The sequence below is a fragment of the Artemia sp. Qi Xiang Cuo genome, chromosome 6 (assembly GCF_049724085.1).
Source record: "Artemia sp. Qi Xiang Cuo chromosome 6, ASM4972408v1, whole genome shotgun sequence".
Taxonomy (NCBI): domain Eukaryota; kingdom Metazoa; phylum Arthropoda; class Branchiopoda; order Anostraca; family Artemiidae; genus Artemia; species Artemia sp. Qi Xiang Cuo.
Genome location: NC_142799.1, coordinates 24,874,714 through 24,899,569, shown reverse-complemented (window position 1 = coordinate 24,899,569; position 24,856 = coordinate 24,874,714). Strand labels below are relative to the sequence as shown.

The 24,856-nt window shown below is 34.1% G+C and overlaps 1 protein-coding gene across 2 annotated transcripts in view; it reads right to left on the bottom strand.

The window, feature by feature from the left end:
- The window catches only part of Dd (CTD nuclear envelope phosphatase 1-like protein dullard), a 46,418-nt gene extending 22,348 nt beyond the window's left edge, over window positions 1–24,070 (bottom strand). For both annotated transcript variants that reach the window (XM_089090567.1, XM_089090566.1), the window contains exons 1-4: window positions 23,943–24,070; window positions 13,310–13,376; window positions 10,692–10,882; window positions 4,727–4,955 (exon numbers count right to left, since the gene is read on the bottom strand). In XM_089090567.1, coding sequence (XP_088946693.1) covers window positions 4,727–4,955; window positions 10,692–10,882; window positions 13,310–13,376; window positions 23,943–24,041 — 586 coding nt within the window. In that variant the 5' untranslated portion in view covers window positions 24,042–24,070. The remainder of the gene's footprint in view (window positions 1–4,726; window positions 4,956–10,691; window positions 10,883–13,309; window positions 13,377–23,942) is intronic.
- Between the last annotated feature and the right edge of the window lie 786 nt (window positions 24,071–24,856).

The window sequence follows — 24,856 nt, the reverse complement described above, 5'->3', positions numbered from 1 at the left end:
CGGCTATAGACAAGAAACTGAACCATTAATTAGAGCCACGTCAATTGCTTTTCACGTCTCAAATGAAGGAGAAGTCTCGGTTGATCTAAAAGTCGAGTTTGCTAACTGTGATGCAGAAGCAGACCAGACAATTCTTTCCTACATTTGGAAGATTGGTTCCAGTTCGGATACGAAACGTTTCCGTATCGTCACTAGTGATATAGATGTCTTCATTTCTTTGATTCTGGTTTTCAGAAATGTCGATGAAAAGTGTCCTGGCATCAATATTTCCATTGATTTCCTTGAAAAACCTTGGAAACCCATTTACGTCAAGAATGTCTATGCAATACATGAATTATTAAAAAAAAAACCGTCCTTGACAATCGACTTTCTTCGCTGCAGTTTGCACTGGAGTCGGTTGTAATCAGTTTGATGATAGATGGAGCTACAGATTATACGAATGGTTTTCGGAGCTTAGAAATAGAAAACTCTTTCAAAACTCTCTTCGAGCACTTTCAAAAGGATTTGGTTACTAGAATACCCGAACGGAGAACTCTCTATTAATAAGGACGCTTACGACGAGTTCGTTAACATGTTGCATATAACCAACAATCAACCCTTGTTCCCCGAAATTTCCCTAAAGCCTGATGCAGATATTAGAAAGTATGAAAGTCCGGGACCTGGACAAATTTGTCAAACCAAAAGGAAAAGCCGGACGAGTAAACAAGGATCTGACAAAGTCAGCAAGTTATAGAATTTGTCAAGGAGGAAAACTATGATCTTGAAAAGATTGACGATGTCCCCCTTCTTCCACGTGAAGGAATAGGATACGGATTGTGGATGAATTTGGATCAGCAAAAGTGGCTACCATCAGAAGCATGTACTTTCCAAAAATTGCTTAGGGATAAGTACAGCATTCACGTTTGGAAAGACCTATATTTCACCGACCCTGATACTCTTGATCTTCAGGACTACGGGTTCAAGTTCGATTCCTTTGACTTGGGGGACAACGAGATTGGAGATTTGCTCTTATTTAAAAGACTGAAAAGGAGATAAGGTGCAAGATAACGGATGGCTTCAAATTCAATGACCTCCGGTTGCCATATGTGTTTATTTTAATATTGCATCATATATACAAGTATTACTCTGTACTTGCTGTTTTTTTATTTGGTAAAATCCATTAGAAAAAAAATTAAACGATAATTTCTTCTCTAGAGTAGGCTAGTTTGGATGCATAGAGAAACACCATTGGGTTCCGACCCTTAACTGCAGTGAACTCAACCTTAGTTCTCACTACAGTTCTGTTAAGCAGGCCCGAGCGCTAAAAGTTAATGCACGCATATAAGTTTAACAAAATGTTACCTTTTTACGTTAATATCATTAATTGTTATTAATCATTTATTTAAAAATTAATTTTTTTACACATTATCTATTTTTATATTCTATTATTTTTTATACTACATTACTATATATTATAATGTTATTAATTTACATATATATTATTATATTTATACGATTATTTATTAAATTAATTATTGACCGTACTGCTTACGAATGTATTTAAGGACCTGATCACTCTTATGTAATGCAACCGAACTCACAAGAATGTTATATAAATTGACCAAAAATGTAGCAACGATAACAGTTCGTAAAAGAAAAGCCTATTGCCTATTGCTTATGTATAGTATTTGTTACTGGAAAGTAAACAGACATTTTTCGGAGAGGAGAATTTTCTCTGGGGGAATTTTCGGTGGTGAGACGTTTTCAATATTTCGCTCTTTATGCTAAAGTATGACATTGCATCCCAATTCTTTACGAAAAACAACTGAAACACAATGTTCGTTTAATTAGAATATTTTTTTTTTTAATTCTAAATAACATTAGCGTGAAGAGTGAGGTATTGAGGAGGGGGCATCCCCTTCATATACGCAATAATTTCTGTTCATTTAAGTTGTAATATTGATCTTTACTTTCAGTTGAAAAAACCTGTTTTTTATTTAATCACTCAAAGGCAAAAACAATTCTCAGGGGAAAACATTGAAAAACTGCTGATTTTTAATGGCCGAAAATAGCCTGTAGTTTATTTTTCTTTAGCCTGAGCCGGTGTAATTTCAAATCTAGATCTTTGTGGCATACATTTATGGCATCGAAGTTTGTTTTATATTATTCAAAGTTTGTAAAAAAATTGTGCAAAATACTCTTTAATTACAATTTTTTTATTGAACTTTGGCAAAACGAAGAGTTAATTAATTTGAGCAAAAAACAATCGGTTTTTATGTTTCCGGCACTCGGCACACGCCAGGCTTCTATATATGGATTCTCATTGTCGCTTGTCTTCTAACTGCAGACAATTTGAACCTTTTCTGGATGTCATGACATCACCCTGGGTTCGATACTGCCGCCATGAGAAAAATACGAATTCTTTCTTAAAGTCCTGACCTATTTAGATCGTTTTTATTGTCAGTCATCGCAGTTCCATGCCTTTCAAACGTAGATTTCATTGTCCATTTTTGTTCATCTTTATCTCAGAAAGTTTTTTCCACGCCTTTTGCTTTAGCAGTTTAGATTCATACATTGCCTCATTTAATTTCTTAGGAAGTTATAGATAACAAATACGTCTTTTGCAATTTCCAACCACAGATAACTGTTCAGAATTTCGGTTACAATTCAATGTGATTCTCGCTGTCGTTTGTTCTATGTGTTTTTCTTTAGCTGTTGCGATTTCTCAATAATTTTCTAATCAAATGTATATGTTCTTCATTTTCATCAATCAATCCCATAACCATTTTAAATTAAATTAAATTATAATTATCGCCTTTGTAAAATTACGTTTTTTATGTTATTGGACCTTTAACTTTTGCCTTGGCTTGTCTTTTGTCATTATGAAAAACAAAACGCCGAACCTTTGTTTTTTTAACAGAAGCTGATCCAGTATTAGGTTATTGGCTAACATTCTTTTAAAAATCTAATGTCTATTTATAGCTATTTCATCGCTTGGAGCTTTTATAAAATGTTCAACGTCGACTTTTGCCCCGGCTTGTCTTTTGTCATTATGAAATACATGTCGCCGAAACTTTGTGTTTTTAACAAAGGCATGGTAAGCAGTGATGACCTTATCCAAGTAAAAATCCGAAATCCAATAATCATATTATCATTTTCAATTTTGGCACGTTTTGATTCTCGCTGTCGCTTATCTTCCAATCCCATTTTTCTTTCTTCTTCATTTTTGATTCTCCTTACTCCAGGCAATTTGCCAATGCCCTTTGCTTTAGCTACCTTTATTGGTCCAGTTTTTACATGACAATCCAGGTTGTAGATTTGTTAATTGTTCAGGCAGTGGGACAAATAACTTCTTTATCTTCCAAAGAATTATCATTTATAATATTTGTAAATTTTCGTTTCTTGGGTCTTGTCTCATTTGATAGTCAAGATTGTTGATTTTCACCCATTAATCTTATTACTATCATTTTCAATTTCGACACATTTTGATTCTCGTTGTCACATCTAACCCATTTTTTCTTTCTTCTTCATTTTGGATTTTCATTACACCATACGATTTGCCAATGCCTTTTGATTGAGCTGCTCTATTTTGTCTAGTATTAGATGATGATTCATGTTATAGATGTTTTAATTATTCAGGTGGTGGGACAAAAACGTATTTATCTTCCAAAGAATTATCATTTATAACATTTGTAAATTTTCGTTTCTTGGGTCTTGTCTCATTTGATAGTCAAGATAGTTGATTTTCACCCATTAATCTTATTACTATCATTTTCAATTTCGACACATTTTGATTCTCGTTGTCACATCTAACCCAATTTTTCTTTCTTCTTCGTTTTGGATTTTCATTACACCAGACAATTTGCCACTGCATTTTGCTTTAGCTGCCCTTATTAGTCTAGTCTTACATGATGGTTCATGTTGTAGATTTGCTAATTGTTCAGGTGGTGGGACAAAAGCTTCTTTATCTTCCAAAGAATTATCATTTATAATATTTGTAAATTTTCGTTTCTTGGGTCTTGTCTCATTTGATAGTCAAGATTGTTGATTTTCACCCATTAATCTTATTACTATCATTTTCAATTTTGACACATTTTGATTCTCGTTGTCACATCTAACCCAATTTTTCTTTCTTCTTCATTTTGGATTTTCATTACACCAGACAATTTGCCACTGCATTTTGCTTTAGCTGCCCTTATTGGTCTAGTCTTACATGATGGTTCATGTTGTAGATTTGCTAATTGTTCAGGTGGTGGGACAAAAGCTTCTTTATCTTCCAAAGAATTATCATTTATAATATTTGTGAATTTTCGTTTCTTGGGTCTACCTCTAGATAAGTTTTTCATACTGATGTGTCTTTTAATAGAGCCGAAGAAATATGGAGCCGTTTTCGGAAAAAAAAAAAATATACAATATACAATTATTGCTCGTTTATAAAAAAAAAAATATATATGCAGGAAATTTAATCGTAGGAAATTTCATTTTTTGGTAAAAAAAAAAAAAGAATATATGGTACTTTAAGATTTCTGCACATACTTTTTCTCTTGTCATATAAACAAATTTAATATTTAAGTAGCAAGTAATGATGGTGAGGAAAAAGGAATGGACAATAAGCTAATCTGTCTCCTGAACAGAGCCAGAATATGGCAAATTTGCTCTGTTCAGACATTTTTTGACTAACTTCTGAAACAGAGGGAATTTAAAATTCTATAGTATGATCTTCAAACAAGATTAATAATGTACTTACTTGGATAGGCTCTATATGCCCCAGGCGAGTTATCGATTATAAATACACTGGTGAGATCTGGATGTATTAACGAGAGATCTTTTGTATATGATCCAAAATCTTGAGTACAATGTTGTCTATAGTAACGTCGTCTTAAAACTCCTCTGTTATTGTCAAGTTTGTCTGCTACGGCAGCACCATATATTTCCATACTGGCCGTAAATACTACTAATTCATACCATTGAGCTACCTATAAAATAAAAAAAAGCGCAAAAATACAAGGCAATTTGTATGTAAAGTCTTGTTTAAGGTTGAACTAGGTGGTGAATGGGCTTTGAAAATAGGTTTGGTTTCTTTGACCTGCAGTTATGGTCTCTTTGGAGAGACCATAACTGCATGCAGGAGTGAAAAGTTCCAACGAAATTGCTTAGAAAAGCCCCCCCCCCTAAAAACATCGGAAAAATACACTAAATGCGTCAGCACTCAGTCGTCTAGGCTTAGAAATTACCTTCATTTTGACACGTAACCACACTAAATGCCTCTTCCTTTAGACTGTGTAGGTCTTAAAGATAAAAATATAGAGACCAACCCCTACTCCCATCCCCATACTAGAAGAGTAATAATCTAAATTACTAATTTTACCGCAAGACTTAAAAAGAAGAAATACACAAAAAATCCGTGTTTAGTCCAACTAAAAACAGCAGATAAAGCAATGAGGAATTAATCTAAGACAGTGAAATTTTTCTTTAAATGAATATTTCGGCCCTATATCCATGGGTTGTCCTAAGCACAGCATACATAAAATACAAAATAAGTCACAATAAAACACGCAATCACTAAAACTAAAATTTTAAAACAGTCCTAGTACCATTGCTTAAAGGAAGTTCAACCAGGACTGAAGAAAAACAAGCACAGAAACTGCTAATGAATGGGAAAATTGTAATCAACTAAAGGATAAATCGGCTAATGTGCCCCTTTATCTAAACAATATTCAGTTTTATCCATCCTTTTAACAGTCTAATACATGTTGTTCATAACAGCTGTAAATCTTCATTTGCTTGTCATTTGCATTCTTTATTTTAGTTTTTGTTTCCTATTTTGCTTTTTTCTTCTCCCTGCATTACCAGCCATAGACCCTTGCATTAACATATGATGTAAACGTGGTATTATTGTTAAACATCATTTGCCTGACTATTTATGAATAAATATCTGTTCATCTATTTAAATCAGAAACCTGTAAGAACTTCACATGTGACAAGAACCCTCCTACCCAGATACCATTTTCCCATTTCTGGAATCTCTTCTGGAGTTTTCTCTCCATTCTTCAGTTATCTTTCCTAGATTAACAGGAATTAAAATGTGACCCAGAAATTTAAATTTGAGCCCCATTTTTATCCTAAATTTATAAAGACTTCCAGATAATTAGCCGGCATATCTTGGCTAGATGTGAGAAAAATGCTTCCCTGAATCATAATTTTCATCTGTGAAAAAATCCCTTATTTGTGGACCATCAAACATTCCTAATCCTAACCATCCTAAGTTTATAAAGATTTCCAGAAAATTACCCGGCATATCTTTGCTACATCTGAAAAAATCTGTAAGGCACTTTTAAAAGAAGTCATAGCTCCCAGCTATAAATAACTTTCTAAAGATGTCCAGAGAATTATCAAAAATATCTTGGCTAAATGTGGAAAAATCTTTCAAACATTTTAAAAAGAAGTCATAGCTGCCAGCTATGACCTCTTTTCATAAGAAGATGAAATCATAATTTTCATCTTTCAGACTCCCTGATTATGGCATCAGTTTGGGAAATCCATTCCTCTAGAATTTAATCTGTAGAGCAGGTAGAATCATCCGAATAAGATCCATTTACACCTCAAACTTTACACTAAATATTAATTGGTTATAATTTCTGCTTCTTTCTGGAATGCGAATACCCTATCATTTGTGGTTGCCGCCACCCACCTTAGAATAACTGCAAACATATTCAAGAACGTTTTTCAATTTAAAAGCTTACGCTAATTTTAGTCCGAAAATGTGACGCCATACCCCATCTTAAAGCCCAGTTTGAATGCTTAAAACAATTAAGATTAGCCAAAACATTAGTTAAAATATTTTAATCAGCTTCAAATAGCGATTCTTCGTCACTTGTTAATTTTTTTTTCAGAATATGTTTTTAAATTTACGGCTACTATTGGCTGGAATTATTTGTTCACTAAGTTGCAGCCGCTGCTGCTCTGACCATGGTACATAACACTAAAATTTTGCATTGTTAAATAAGTTAGAATACCATAAATTCCATAAATTTAATACCATAAATCAATTACAGTGTCCAAAATTGATTATTTTAGAAATCATTGGCCTAAAAAATATAAGGTTAAATACATTAAGTAAATTATATTTTGTCTCATGAAATTTATACATCTATGCTAAATTAATGGTTATTTTGAAAAGCTGAAAGTCTGAAAACATTGAAACGATTCATCATACGATATAAAAACATGCAACATAAAATGAATAGTTTAGATAGAAAATGTTGGTGTGTATAGACTTCTGAATCACATAAATAAAGAAAAACTGTATATACTTCATATTTTGTGTTTGGCTCTTCGGTGGCCAAACCTTTTCAATGTTTTCATGTTGCCACCAATGGAATTTGCCCCCAAAGAAAGGTTACCGTACCACCAAAGAAATTCGGAAAAATTGAAAATTAAAGAACGAGATCAGCGAGAATTAACGTGAAGAAAGAAAGAAAGAAAGAAGTAAAAAGATAACGAATCCTGGTAATGGATGGCGACTGGAAGAGAAAATCTACCATGGAATCCGTGCAGGCTCAAATAGCCTGGATCTGCAGGCTTTTTCTTATCAAATCCCCAGCAATCCCCAATGCCTCACGCCCTAATCCCCATACTGCAGATCCTGCAATATATAAAATTAAACCATTGCCAACTTAAATGTAATGTAATAACACCAACACAAAGTACTTTTCAAATAATTTTTAAAACACCAAAACAAGTTCTTCAAACACCAAAACTATTCTCCTTAGTTTCAAGCCTGGCTGACCAAATCATCACAATGAGCATTGAGTTCAAAATATATACCAGGATAATCCAGTGCTTTGAATACACAGAGCCACTCAAAGACATATAAATTGCACCAGCATGTCATAGATTAAGACGTATCATTAAGACAGAAAAAAGGAAGAGGGCTAAGTAGTCTTGACTAAAAAGCCCATAAGTTCTAACAGAAGTAGGGGAAGATATAAAACGCAATCTCGTACACATTTAAGAAGAAGAAAAGGATGCAAAAAGCAATCTCGTAGGCATTTAAGAAGAAGGAAAAGATACAAAAAGCAATTTCGTACACATTAAAGAAGAAGGAAAAGATACAAAAAGCAATCTCATATACATTTAAGAAGAAGGAAAAGACAAAAAAAAGAAATCTCATACACATTTAAGAAGAAAGAAAATACACAAAAAGCAATCTCTTACACATTTAAGAAAAAGAAAAAAATACAAAAAAGAAATCTCGTACATATTTAAGAAAAAGGAAAAGATACAAATAAGCGAACACAATCTCAACTACTTTATAATCAGTAAAATATAGTTTAAATAAATCTGCCTACTTTCAAAACTTTCAGGCTGGATCTACTTGAACTTTGATCATTAATTGAAAGCTAAATTTGAATAACGAAATTAAACATTTTTTCTTAGTTCTGAGACATAATACTCTACTGTCAAATTTCAAAATTCAGCAGCAGCAAGGCTCTGCAGGTGGCCTATTGAAACCACTTGAGCTGAGCAAACATTAAAAAAAATAAGAGCCTTTTAGATATGTACTTTTAGAGCAAACAAAAGCACAGCAGGAACCCTATCTGGACTGCAGTGTTGTCGGAACAGCTTAGTAATGTTGCTGCTTTCAAATACCCATAAGAACCTTGCAGTTTTCAGATTGGATGTGCAGTTGATTTCAAAACATTTCAAGTTCAATTTCAACCATTTATTGTTCTATTTACATACATATATTTTTGACTAGGCCAATAGAAAGCCGTATGGATTTGATTAGGCCAAGCTTAATTTGTCTAGGCTATACATATGTTATTTCACTAAGCTTCAGAAGAGACAAGCTAAAGAAATTTAACTTATATACTATTAGAAATTGACTGGTCATCACATCTAAAAAAGTTCGGTTTTATTACATTTTATTGGTTTGGGTCAATGTTGAACATCAAGCACATTGAGAATACCTTGAAGGCCCTTCTTTCAATCTCTTGTATGAAAAAGCGAGTTTTAAATATATCTTCATCCTTTTGAACTTTATGGATTATATTTGAAGTGTGATTTGCTCAATTCTATACAAAATCATATGGTACAATGTCCATGATGTGTAAATCATAGGCAGCGCATGCGCTGCCTAAGTAAAGAATGATGTTGGCACAATGTATTGTTATTTTTTGGTTTCTTAGTCTTAGACCAGGGCACTTCATATCGAAGGAGTTGTCGGAGAAACTTCGAAAAGGGCTCATTCGATTGGAAATTGGAGTGGCTTGTGCCCTTTTTAATAATCAAAAGCGATTGGAAGGCAACAAACACCCTTCCACGCCCACCATTTATCCCAACACATCCAATCAAAATTTTGAGATAGCCATTTTGTTCGGCATAGTTTATTTCCAGATATAAATTATGTTTTTGAGCAGGACACTCCCCCAAAGCCCTCAGGACAGGGGTTTTAAGTTATACCCTAGGGGCATATAATGTTTTTATAGAAAGCCTTGTCGTAGAAACTTCAAAAAGGCTTGTTTGATTGGAAATCCAAAGGGCTAGTGCCGTTTTTAATAGTCGAAAGTGATTGGAGGGCAACTAACCACCCTCTCACGCCCACCTTTTTCCCAAACACATCCAATCAAAATTTTGAGATAGCAATTTTGTTCAACGTAGTTGAAAGTTCTGGAAATTAGATCTTTCAGGATGACACCCCCCCCCCCCTAGAGCCCTCAAGGCAAGGGTTGTAAGTTATGTCCTGGGGGCATATCAGGTTTTTTATAGAAAGTGTTGTTGTAGAAACTTCAGAAAGGGCTCATTTGATTGGAAATTGAAATGGTTAGTGCCCTTTTTAATAGCCGAAGCTGATTGGAAGGCAACTAACGCCCCTTCACGCCCACCATTTATCCAAAAACATCCAATCAAAATTTTGAGATAGCCATTTTGTTCAAAGTGGTTCAAAGGTCCGGAAATTACATCTAAAAGGATACACTCCCCCGACAGCCCTCAGATTAAGGGTTGCAAGTATTTTTTTTACTGAAAAAAATATGAATGAATGTGCATTGCCAGTTTCATATGCATATGCTGATATTTAATAATCAAAATGTTAGTATTATTTGATTTATTAAAGTTATAAAAGTAAAAACATTTATATTTTTTCAGTAAAGTGCAATTTATGTTCTGGTCATGGGAATGCATAGGGGTTTTGAGCCCTGTTCATGTTAATTTCTGCTCGTTTTGAGTTTGACTCGATTATTTATTGTAATTTCTGTTCGTTTTGAGTTTCATTTATTTATCGATGCTGATTTGTGGTAGTTTCATGCTTGGTAGATTATTTGATTTTATTTTGGCTCATTTTTGGTTTAATGGAGTTCTTTACTTTTCTTTGAAAAACTTATTTGTGGAAAAAGTTTTTTTTAATTAATTTTGAACAAGAGCAATCAGTCCTATAGCTTGGAGCCAACTGAGATTTTTTGATAACTTAGTTTACAACCATCCTCTTCCACCTCATAGTAACCACCTCCGACCTCTTCACTAGAAAAACAAGCTCTGGATAACTATTGAACAAACCCTGTATATTGTGTATCTTAATTAAGAATTTAGATGACAGATTTGACCTTTGCTTAAGAAAATAGTTTTTCTTGTAATTCTTTTTCAATTAGTTAAATCCCACTTTGTTAAGAACACCTTTCTTGTTATTAATTATTAAATTCCATATTTCTTACTGTGTCCAAGAAAAAGTCCACATGAGGCCTCTTATGAACAAAGAACCTTACAGGATGCCTGTCAATTGTTACTCTAAGAACAAAATCAGGAGGAGTTCCTGGCTTAACAATTTGTCTCATCACTCCATCGTGGTGTGAGTGAATTAATGTTTCATCCAAATCTAAAATTAAAATCTTCTTTTTCACAAGCCCTGAAAAAAATTAGCACAAATTAATTATTATTTGAATACACCATACTTTCACACAGAGATTATGGTACCTAATATTGGATTGACTCCACCCCCCCCCCCAAAAAAAAAAATTGAAAATTTATCTACAAGGTACAAAACATTAGTCATTTGGTCTTTAAAATGCACCTCACAGAGACTGAGACAAAACCTCTTATTCTCCTCACCACTGGTGCAGAGAGCCCCAGTCCAGATAATTTTTTCATTGAGGAGAGTGGTCCTGAAGTAGAAAAAAAATTGCATGTGTAGGCTATTATCTTCTTTTTCTGGGAGAGGGCCTTCCAATTGATCAGAGAAAAGAGATCACCCCTTTTCAGAGGTATTTTTCTCTGAGGAAGAACAAACTTAAACTATATTGCCGATTGTATACTATATAACTGTGTTTTTTATGTTGCTTCCTCATATAAACTTATCTCAGCTTGGATCAGGTTAGAACTAGTTCCTTTCCACAGACTTTTCCTTCACTGAACTCAAAATACTTGCCACCTCCTGTGAAATCCTTAATATAGTTATTTGACTCATTTTGGTTATGATACCTTATTTTGCTCTATAAGGTTTAGAAACCAGATTATTTTAAGGGGAAATCTATATACAACAAAGGAAGGGAGTCTAAATGTAAATGTCTATATTCAAATATCCAGGCTTTCTTGCATTCAAATAAGGATTTATCAAAGGTTTTGGGTGTCAAAAACCTCTTGCCTTCTTCTATACAGAAAATAATCAACTATGTAGAGAACAGACCTATCCCTAGTATGTTTAAAAGATGTCAACGTGTAGGGCACCTGAATTAAATGTTATTTCTTTGAGCCTTAGGATTCCCTCCCAAAAACGTTTCTAATTTGTTCCAAATATTTGGAATACATCCTCCTAGGGTCTTGAGTACCAGCAATTTCATGGTTGTCATTAACAACATTTAACAAAAGTTGTTAAACTTTTGTATGATTCTTTAAATATGCAAAAAAAACTAGAGGATTTAAAATCGCCAATTTCTGAAAAATATTAAACTGCAAACTCTATTCCACTGCTCCATTTCCTAGTCATACACTTAACTAAATTAAACACAAATGAGCATTTGGGTGGGAGTAGGACAAATTCTTTTTCAAAGCATCACCCCCAAAACCACATTTTTAACATAATAAAATACACATTTATGACATTTCTGATCTGTAAACGTTTTACATGACTATAATCCCTGGATTTTTCTATTATATATTTTTTTTTTTTTTACAAAGTCTCAGTTTATTTTTAGGAACTTTGGTGAGTCTATTGCAAAAGTATTTTTTCTTTTTTTCGTATTTACTAACTTTTACTTTTTAGGTTTCACATATCTAGATCACTGATTAAATGAAACTAGAATGAGTGGCGAGGCTGTATCTAGTGGGGGGAGGAGAGGGAGAAAAGGTCAGGGTTTGACCCCCCCCCAAAAAAAATGTCCAACTTTTAAAAACGTAACAAAAATGCATATAAATAAATTTTTGATGCCCCCTCCCTGAATGAAAATCCTGGATATGCCCTTGATGAGTGGCTTTGCTTATAATATGGTATGTTTTTAAAAGATTGAGTTCTAATTTTTTTGAATGTTCAGCAGTTCTTACTCCCTGGAAGCCATCTACCCCCTTCCCAAGAAAAAAGAAAGAACAAAGGAGATAAGATTTTAAAAGTCCAGTATGCAATTCACTCAGCTAAGGTGGCTCCAAGATTGAGGCATAATCCCAGTAATACAACACATTGTATGGTTTTAATGGTAGCAAATTAGATTATATGTAATTACAACTATGATCCGGTTTTGAGGACAGATAAGGGAGTTGATTCATTTTTGGTAATTTGACATAAAACAGGTGCAAATTTGCTTACACCAAAAGCTAAAGATTTTCAGACAATGAACTTTGTCTTCAACAGCATTAATAAATTAGTTACTAACTGAAAAAAAAATCACTATAAAACACAACTTTGTATTTTGCCTCATATATAATATGCTTTAAAAATTTGTCTCTCATTAAAAGCAGCATAACAAAATAAAACACAAATTGTAAGCATTTTAATCTATCAGACTCAGCAGAAGAATAACAATTATTTTTCATCTTGCTCCTTTTTTATACAGACAGGAATTCTAAATTTCTTCATAGGATACAAAATGGCAAATAACTTTTTACAAATATTTATTAAAAGCAAATTTCAGAGGAGCATTTTCTTATCTTTACATTTATATATTCTTACTTTGAAGATTTCATATTATAAGTAAAAAAAAAAAGCTGGAACTTTAATTAGACAAAGAGCTATGCAAATCAGCAACTTGATCAAAAGCAACTAAGGACAATTTTTTTTAACAAGAAGATATAGCTTTCAAAGATTAACTTCTAGCTTTTTAAATCAATAGCAGTTTTTACTTACCCAGTCTGTGCTTTGACAAGGGTGATAAATGATAACTTTCGTATTTGACACTCTGATGCTGAATGAGCTAGAAAGAGAAACTCTTGTTATGCCAATAGAAGTTAAAGAAAATGCATAAAAGATTGCTTAGTTGCATTAATCAATTCTTCAGTATACTCTGCTAAATAAAAATTAGACTGCATTCCCCTTATTGATAATATACATTTACTTTTCCAGATGTTTATTTGTACATCTAGCATATTGGAGTTTTCTGTGTGGTACTGTTTCTTCAATTTTCAAGTGAGGGAAATTAGATTACTCTCCTTACCAACTATTTACTATCTCTTGCACTTTGAGTTAAGTTTTTTAAATAAGTACAAAGAATAATACTATATGTGATGGAGACAGCAAGTTTGGCTTTCATCCCAGAGTAGGTTGTCAGCATGCACATTGTGTATTATCTTCTTTGCTTCTTGAAAATTCTTCTGAGGCAAAAGGTATTTATCTTCGTCCTTTAGATTTATCAAAAGCATTAGATGATGTATGTCATAGTCAGGTTTTTTCTACTCTTCATTTACTGTCAATCTTTCAATTATATTGCTTCTTCATTATTGGTTTTCAAATTATTTACTTTGGTTGAAATTAGTGTCAACAATTATTATCAATGCAAAAACAGGTTTGAGCCAAGGTGGAATTTTATCCCCTATCCTATTCAACACATGTATTTCCAGGTTCTAGCTGCTTATGTATAGGGTTTTTCTACTGCTTATGAGCCATATTACAACTGATCATTCTAATATAGTTTCTCTTGTTACTACTTCTATGTAGGCCTTTCTGTTAATATAGATAAATGTGAATTTCTTTCTTTTAGCAAAATTTCTAGTAAAGTGTGGTTTGAACAGGCTCTACTCAACTTTCTGATATAATTCAATTCTTTTTGCTTCTGAAAATTTTCCCCTTTTTAATAAACATTAATTAAAAAAAACCTGGATTAATCATTTAAGTTTTGTAAATTTGTATTGTTTCTTGTGCCTTGGACAAAGATCTGGGTTCTTATTAAAAAATTTCTTGGTCCTGATATTACCTTAAACTGCAGCTTGGAGCAAATCTATAGGATTTTCCGTCCTTGTTGTGCTCTGTTATGACTTCTGTAGGTTGTTTGATGTGGTTGCTTGCTACATTTGGGTTGAGGACTCAGCAGCTTCTCAGTTGTACAGGAACTCTTGCTGTTGCCATTCTTTGTCAAGATTTTGCTTGAATGCACCCATTGAATCAGCAGCCACTGTATCTTCAGAGTTGATTCCACAAGTTTGTTACTTGCTGGCTGAAGAAATGGTTTCTTTCTTAAATTGAAGAACATTTCTTGAAGATTTTCTTTGAATGCCCTCTTGTGACTGAACATTCTGGGGGGGGGGGGGCGAATGAGACAAGGGAGAAGATTTTTTGAAATAATTTTGTAGACCACAATCATGGTGCCATGTTTCCTCTTGTATGTGAAAGTAGGGTGCTTCAAGTGATGTAAACACTCTTTACATGGCATTTGTGTGAGGGCTCTGACCATTTTGGTTGCTCTTTGTTGTATTCTTTCTAGTATTTCTTTGTCCTTCTTGAAATAGGGTGACACCAGAGACATTGCAACCTCTAGGTGAGGGCAAACTAGTGCCTTGAAGAGCTTCATAAAGACATTTGGGCATCTGCTGGAGATAGTTCTTTTGATCATTCCAAGAGATTGGAGGGCAGACAATGATACAGCTTTTGCATGGGTGCTGAACTTAAGTTGACAATCAAAAATGACTCCAAGATCTCTTTTTTCAAAACTACAAAAAGGGAATTACCTTAGATAGCTTAAGAGAAGGTACTGCTGATATGTATCATGATTGCCAAAGTAGATTACATGGCATTTATCAGCATTGAAAGAGGAGCCATGTATCAGCCCAAGTCCCAAGAATGTCAAGGTCCTTTTGGATGAATTGCAGGTCAGAAGGTATAGCTGCTTTACCAACAAGTTTTGAATTGTCAACATAAAGAGTGAGGAGGCTTGAGAGAAGATTGGGTGCATCATTTACATAGGAGTTGAAGAGACTTGGACCAAGAATGGTCCCCTGGGGAATGCTGCTCAAAACAATTGTAGATGAGGAGAAATGAGGGACACCTTAAGAGTCATGAACTCTTACAACTTGTGTTCTTTCTGAAAGGAAACTCTGTATCCACTGGACAATAACATTATCAACGGCTGCTGCTTTTTCTTTGGTGATGAGGAATTCATGACAAACCCTGTCAAATGCTTTTGAGATTTGAAGGAGCACCATGTCAACAGAAAAATCAATATCAAAGAATGATGTGACATACTCATATGTCTGTATTAGATTAGTATCAATGGATCTTAAAGATCTGAAGCCATGTTGAGTGAAAGTGAGAAAGTTGTTAATTTCCAAGTGCTGAATTTGAGCTCTGTTGACAAATCTCTTGAGCACCCTTATAACTGAGGAGATTCACCTTGGGTGGTTGGCTTTTGTTTTTATTCCACTAGATTCCCATCAATCACAAATCCAAGTGTCATTTTAGCTTCATTTTTAGTCTTTCATTTTCAATCAGTAAGACTTGATACACAGAAAGGTGTTTTTGTTGACCTTTGGACACCAGAAGTGAAGTGTCTGTTTACAAAAAAAGGAAAATTGGTGACTGCTTGTCTGTCTCTTATCTTGACTATGCTGAACAGATCAGGGTGAAATAAAATATTTTTAGATGAAAAAATACAAACATAGGTACAAAAATACTGAATTGTACCAAAATTTTGTAATATGTACCATATTTTGTGGGTTTGTAGTCAATTGTGCCAGTAGTGGTGAAATGTACCGAAATGGTACAATTGTACTACATTTGGTATCACTGATCTTGAGCCCTTAAAGGGGCCCCAAATGTATTTCATTTTTGTAACCACACAAAGAAGTTATAACCTAACCTACAAAATACTTTATTTGGTAAATTTTTCATTGGTGAATTTTTCATTATTCATATTATTGACTTATGAATAAAGTAAACATACCACTCAATGCCTTTTTTATGCCCTTTCCAAATATAATAATCATTTTTGTTGGGAATACCCCTACTACTAACAACTCACCGCAGCACCAAGCCGCCTGAGGCCAACACAGCTACACACGCTCCTCCTCCATCCCAATCTATTCAAAGCCTCCATTTTTACACCCTCCCACAAAGTTCCCATTTTCTTTAAATCTTTCTTTATTATGTCCTCCCACCCCAGACGGGGATGACCTGCTTTCCGTTGAGCCCTAGATGGTTGGCCGAAAAGAACAATCTTCGACAATCTGTCATCCTTCATCCGCACAAGATGCTCTAGCAACCTCAACCTTTCTTTCATTATAGACCTAGAAAGCGGTATTGAACCACATTTTTCGTATAGCCTATTGTTTGAAATACGGTCAGCCAGCCGGGTACCCAGAACAATCCTTAAGCAATTTCTTTGGAAAACATCTAGCAAATCTTCATCTGCTTTTCGGAGCGTCCATGCTTCAGAGCCATATTTAACCACTGTCATCACTGTAGCTTCTAAGATTCTAATCTTGGTTTGCAGACTTATCTTCCTATTCTTCCAAACTTTTTTTAACCGTGAAAAAAAAACCTGAGCCTTGGCTATTCTATTTTTAACATCTTCACTGCTCCCACCATCTTTACTAATAATACTACCAAGGTAAATGAAGCTGCCCACCTGATCAATCTTTTCATTACCCAACGTGACCTTTTCATCTTCACTTACTCCTAGCCTTAGTAACTTAGTCTTCCTAACATTAATTTTCAAACCAATTCTAGCACCCTGAACTCGCAAAACCTCTAAAACTTCATTCATTTTGCTCACACTTTCATCTAGGAGGCTTAAATCATCAGCATAATCTAAGTCTAGGAGACTTTTTCCTCCCCATTTGATTCCGTGGTCTCCCATTGCCTTTCCTGTGCTCCTTAAAACAAAGTCCATCAAAATAATCCATATAAAGGGGGATAGAACACAATCCTGATTAACTCCTGATTTAATACAAAACCAGCTGCTAACCTCATTTCCTACCTTAACCGCAGCAGTGTTACTCTTGTACATAGCATTGATAACTTTAATGTATTTGTCTGGTAAACCATACAAGGATAAAACCTTTATAAAGGCACTTTTATCAACATGATCAAACGCTTGCTTATAATCTATAAAAGTAAGGGCTAAATGTGTTTAACAACATTGGCACTTCCTAATTATCAGACTAAGAGTGAAAATTACATCGATACATCCTGTGCCATTTCTAGACCCGTACTGTTTTTCTCTTAAAACTTGGTCTATGGCATCTCTCAGTCTAAGAAGTATAATATTAATAAGTAATTTACTACCTACAGAGACCAGACTAATGCCTCGATAATTACCACACTCATTTTTATCTCCTTTCTTATAAAGTGGCTTAATTAAGGTTTTCCTAAATTGTTAGGTACTTCCCCCTTTTCAAAAATCATGTTCATAATCTTCAGTAACTTATTTCTAACCTCAGAGCCACCATATTTAAGAAACTCATTTACTACCCTATCAGCACCTGGAGCCTTATTATTCTTTAATCCTTTTAGTACTGTTGCTAATTCCTCCTCACAAAACAAATCTTCCTTCACATCCAAGGTATCACAAACTTTTTCATTTTCCTCTATATTTTTTCCTGCAACTCTATCTCGGTTAAGCAAATTCTCAAAATGTTCGGCCCTTCTCGCTTTAGCTTTTTCCTTATCGCTAATTGCCACCCCATTCCTATCTTTAACTTGGACAAGTCCAGATTGACTACTACCTCTCAATTTGTTAATAGGCCAGTACAATATTTTACTATTATGCCGTCTAGCTGCATCTTCTAAATCCTCGCCAATTTTATCCATGGCCTCCACTTCACACCTCCTTAGTTCATATTTTAATGCTTTCTCCACTTTCTTTACATTTCTTTTGTTTTCATGCAATCTATCACTCAGATAATTCTTGTACAAGTCCTTTCTCCTTTCTATTAAACATAAAGCTTTTTCACTAATATTCATAGCCGCAGTTCTAGCTTTCTTCCCTAAGCAACCTTCAGCAACTTCACAAATTATTTTTCCAAAATTATTCCAACCATCTTCTACAGTATCAAATTTTATACTCTGAATTTTAGTATTCAACTATTCCTGGAATGTTTCTATCAAATTTTCATCCTGGAGTCTACCAACATCATAACTTCCCGGGAGGTAGTTACCCTTCTGATATTTCAGCTTTTAATTAATCCTAGACACTACTAGATGGTGATCTTTTAACATTATACTTTTAACATCAATAACAGCATTCCTACACACCCTGGTATCTTTTATTGATCCTGCCAGTCTTTGGTATACAATAACATAATTAATAAGGTTTGCTGTCTTACCATCACGTGAATACCATGTTAGCTTATGAACCATTTTATGACCAAGCACCGTATTGGTTATTACTAGATTGTTATACCTACAAAATTGCAAAAGTCTGTATCCATTACTGTTTTCTTTTCCTACACGAGCTGGAATACCATCTATCTTTATTTCTACCAAACTGGGCATTAAAATCTCTCAGTAATAACATCATATTTCTACCTGGGACCTTGTTTATTTGCTCCTGTAACTGTAAATAAAATTCATCTGAGTCACTAGTATCTCCATCAGTCGGTTATACAGGGTCATATACTACTATAACTGATACTCCGAGCTTTTTAGTGATAAAATGAACAATAAGTATTCTATTATTAAGACCTTCCCAGCCTAAACAAAACTTAGAAGCTTCTTTATTCATCATGATCCCAACTCCCTGTTAGTTTACCCCATTCTTTCTGCCTGAATAAACATATTATATGTCGCTTAATTTAATGCTTTCTACCCCTGGGATATGAATTTTTGAAATTCCTAATAAGTCCAGTTTGAATCGTCTGAATTCTTCAGTCAGAATGTCAATACGATAGTCATTTTTTAATGTCATAACATTCCAAGTTCCAATTTTCATGTCCTTTAAATCATTGAAATTTTTTTCACCTCAGGAAAAGCAATGATCCCGGATACCAGTGCAGGATGGGGATCACATATCTTCTCAAGTCTACACCAAAGTGCTTAAGCGGGCTTAGAACCGGACAGCAAGAAGTCCCTGGGACCTCCATGACTGGAGGCTATGTGCTATCCTGGACCCCTCTTGGTCAGAATATGGTTTTCAGCACTTTGTGATGTTCTTCTGTCAAAAAAAGTCAAAATCCTGCACAGACAATCTCAAGCCTATTACCTCCAACTCATTGTATATTCATGCCTACAAATATTATGCTACTATGGGGAGGCAACCCGTAATAGATAAATTAGCTAGGAAGAGGTTTTTCAGCCCAAAGACGCCCATCAAAACATACCATTCCTAGAAGAATTGTCCATTAGTCAGAATCCCATGCAAATGCTGTGTCATTTACTAGGCTATAATTTCCTCGAGGGGCGCCACTCCTCAAGTGGGAATAGAGTTAACGACAAGGTCCCCAGTCATGCAGGCACCCCGAAAGGGTTGAGGCAACCCTTTGCAGAGGCCATTGTCCTTAGATCTGGATCTTATGCCCTGCCGCAGTTGTACTCCTATAGAGGATCCTCCCGCAATGGTGTTCTGCATCACCATGCAATTTAACCCATTGCTGGGAGAAGGTTTGTAACTCATGGAACTTGTGGACAAACCAGTGGGCCCTTTTGAGTGTACATTTGAAGGGCCTTCTTATTTGAAGGGCCTTCTTCCTCCTCCACCTGTATTTATGACCCCGGGCAAGGGTGCCCCAGATTCTATTATGGACCCCCAGGGACAAGGTTCCCCCCTTGGTCCGTGCCTCCTATGGAGGTACCCTACATATCTGTAGAGTGTTCCCCTATCGCCACCTGGGGACACGCTGAATGGCCTGGGGGAGGTCAGATAAACGGATCACTTTTGTTTTGCAAAGGCCATAACTCAGTGACATATTTAACCTACTACTTATAAATATACATAACTCACTGACTAGGCCTATATAAGTTATATACAGAAATATATAACTCAGTGACATACTTAACCTACTACTTATAAATATGTGTAACTCACTGACTAGGCCTATATAAGTTATATACAGAAATATATAACTGAGTGACATATTTAGCCTACTACTTATAAATATGTGTAACTGACTGACTAGGCATATAAGTTATATACAGAAATATATAACTGAGTGACATATTTAGCCTACTACTTAAAATATGTGTAACTCACAGACTAGGCCTATATAAGTTATATACAGATATATATAACTCAGTGACATATTTAGCCTACTACTTATAAATATGTTTAACTCACTGACTAGGCCTATCTAAGTTATATACAGAAATATATAACTGAGTGACATATTTAACCTACTACTTATAAATATGTGTAACTCACTGACTAGGCCTGTATAAGTTATATACAGAAATATATAACTCAGTGACATATTTAGCCTACTACTTAAAATATGTGTAACTCACTGACTAGGCCTATATAAGTTATATACAGAAATATATAACTCAGTCATATATTTAGCCTACTACTTATAAATATGTGTAACTCACTGACTAGGCCTATATAAGTTATATACAGAAATATATAACTGAGTGACATATTTAGCCTACTACTTATAAATATGTGTAACTTACTGACTTGGCATATAAGTTATATACAGAAATATATAACTCAGTGACATATTTAACCTACTACTTATAAATATGCATAACTCACTGACAGGGCCTATATAAGTTATATACAGAAATATATAACTCAGTGACATATTTAACCTACTACTTATAAATATGTGTAACTCACTGACTAGGCCTATCTAAGTTATATACAGAAATATATAACTGAGTGACATATTTAACCTACTACTTATAAATATGTGTAACTCACTGACTAGGCCTTTATAAGTTATATACAGAAATATATAACTGAGTGACATATTTAGCCTACTACTTATAAATATGTGTAACTCACTGACTAGGCATATAAGTTATATACAGAAATATATAACTGAGTGACATATTTAGCCTACTACTTAAAATATGTGTAACTCACTGACTAGGCCTATATAATTTATATACAGAAATATATAACTCATTGACATATTTAGCCTACTAATTATAAATATGAGTAACTCACTGACTAGGCCTATCTAAGTTATATACAGAAATATACAACTGAGTGACATATTTAGCCTACTACTTATAAATATGTGTAACTCACTGACTAGGCCTGTATAAGTTATATACAGAAATATATAACTCAATGACATATTTAGCCTACTACTTATAAATATACCTAACTCACTGACAGGGCCTATATAAGTCATATACAGAACTATATAACTCAGTGACATATTTAGCCTACTACTTATAAATATGTGTAACTCACTGACTAGGCCTATCTAAGTTATATACAGAAATATATAACTGAGAGACATATTTAACCTACTACTTATAAATATTTGTAACTCACTGAATAGGCCTATATAAGTTATATACAGAAATATATAACTCAGTGACATATTTAGACTACTACTTATAAATATGTGTAACTCACTGACTAGGCCTATCTAAGTTATATACAGAAATATACAACTGAGTGACATATTTAACCTACTACTTATAAATATGTGTAACTCACTGACTAGGCTTGTATAACTTATATAAAGAAATATATAACTGAGTTACATATTTAGCCTTCTACTTAAAATATGTGTAACTTACTCACTAGGCCTATCTATGTTATATACAGAAACATATAACTGAGTGACATATTTATCCTACTACTTATAAATATGTGTAACACACTGACTAGGCCTATATAAGTTATATACAGAAATATATAACTGAGTGACATATTTAGCCTACTACTTATAAATATGTGTAACTTACTGACTTGGCATATAAGTTATATACAGAAATATATAACTCAATGACATATTTAACCTACTACTTATAAATATACATAACTCACTGACAGGGCCTATATAAGTTATATACAGAAATATATAACTCAGTGACATATTTAGCCTACTACTTATAAATATGTGTAACTCACTGACTAGGCCTATCTAAGTTATATACTGAAATATATAACTGAGTGACATATTTAACCTACTACTTATAAATATGTGTAACTCACTGACTAGGCCTATATAAGTTATATACAGAAATATATAACTCAGTAACATATTTAGCCTACTACTTATAAATATGTATAGCTCACTGACTATGCCTGTATAAGTTATATACAGAAATATATAACTCAGTGACATATTTAGCCTACTACTTATAAATATGTGTAACTCACTGACTGCAAAGATGACTGCGAAGATGCGTCTTCACTGACTGCGAAGATGCTGTGAAGATGCAGGAACAAAATGCGAACTTTAGCTTAAAGAGCAAGGTATTGACTAGGGGACGAACCCTCTAATATACGTATTAAAAAATATAAGAATATAGAGGCTTGTTATAGACGCTTATGTAACAAGCTTGTTTTATATTGATATAGTCTTTTCAAGGAAAAAGAAAATAGCAGTTTAAATCTTTTTGTTTTTTAAGACTTTATAATGTGGCCTGCTATTTGTATGCTGGAAAAAAATTTTCAGCAATTTTAACAACATACACCCTTTTAAAAATCAGGACACAAATAGTAGTGTTTAATTTAGTTTCATACTTCCTCTAGTTGACCTGAAATTGAAAACCTGATATCATTCGCAAAAAAATCTGTTTACTTTCTTTGATAGCTTGGATATACTTACATCATTTTGATTTGGTTAAATTTTAAGAGCAGAAGTAGCCCCAAAAGTTTGAACATAATACCCTCTATCGTTCTTGGGATACTGCTGAGATGCCTTATTGGGAATTAGCATTAATACAGTTCATTTTGATTTAATCTTATGGCAAAATTTTGATTTTAAACATAATGGGAAAATGGGAGGGGGGGTTTAGTAGGGGGATTAGTTACCCTCTAATCACTTTCCACTATTAAAAAGGGCATTAGCCATTCCAATTGAATGAGCCCTTTTCCAAGTTTCTATGACAACTCCTTCGATACGAAGTGCACTGGTCTAAAAGGAAAAAAAATTAATACATTGTGCCAACATTGTTCTTTACTTAGGTAGTGCAATTGTGTTGTCTATGATAATTTCTATTCGTTTTAAGTTTTAATTTTTTCTCCCTACTTTCAGTTGAAAAAACTTGTTTTTTTTATTTAATCACTGATGCAAGCACAGCCCAATAGGCCTATTTACATGAGTCTGCAATTTGCCTGCTCAAGATGCAATTTGCAACAGAAGCAATTATTTTATTATGAAAGAGCATAAAAAGACATCAAATGATGTTTTCACTTTCATCCTAGGCTAGCCTAGCTAAATTATAGTGCCACCTAGAAATTTACCCCCTTAATCTAGGCTTGCACCTAAACAACTTTCATAGATAGCAAGAATCTCTTCAAAATGAATTTTATACCAAAGAAAGGAGGCTATTATTCAAGAAGCAAATATTTACCCCAGGCTTCTACAGGATTTGAGGGGATGTTTGTAAATGCTACACACCTTAATCATAAAAATTAAACTCATACTTTTCTCATTTGCTTTTTGACCAAAAAGCACAAAAAGGCCCAGATCTTGGATGCGAACACCAAGAGTGACCTAAAACCCATATCACAGTTTCCCTTCATTTGATATAATTTTTAAATTTTCATGTCTTTGCCATTTCTGATGATAACGATGTGCAAGTATTCAGCGTTGCCGGCATTCACGGAGTTAAGGATCTATGAGTCTGAGACAGATTAAAAATTATGAGGGTTACTATGTGCATTTTAGTAGTATTTTTAAATTTTTGCCTACTGGAGCTCTTCTTCCATCAGTAAAATTTTCGCAGTCCATATTATTGACTTAAGAATAAAGTAAACATACCGTTCGATGCCTTTTTTATGCTCTTTCCAAATATAATAATCATTTTTGTCGCAAATGAATTTTACCCCCACCCCTATTCAGGATATATATTTGCCCATTAGGGTGGTGGGGGTAAATTTTATTTTTGGTACAAATGAAGGGTAAATTTAGACTTTACCCCCACCTCTCTAATTTGCAAATATAAACCCTGAATTGGTATATATAGGGGTTGAGGTAAAATTTATCTAAGACAAAAATGATTATTATATTCGTAAAGAGCATAAAAAAGGCATAAAGTGGTATGTTCACTTTATTTGTAAGTCAATAATATAAACTGTGAAAAAATTACTCTTCCTTCAACTGGTTAATGAACGCCCTAATGTAATCAATGGCTCAAAGCAAGTCCAACCCTCCAAAACCCTAAATCTAGTCAGAAACCATGGTCTGAAAGAGTGGCAACCTCACCTAATATATCCACTCGAGCCAGCACTATACAAGATAGTGTTGGTTCTCATTTGTCAAAATTAATTGAATATGTTGCATCTAGACCCCGGTGCCACGCCGGTGGATCGACTGAACGCCGCCGACGAGAGGCCCG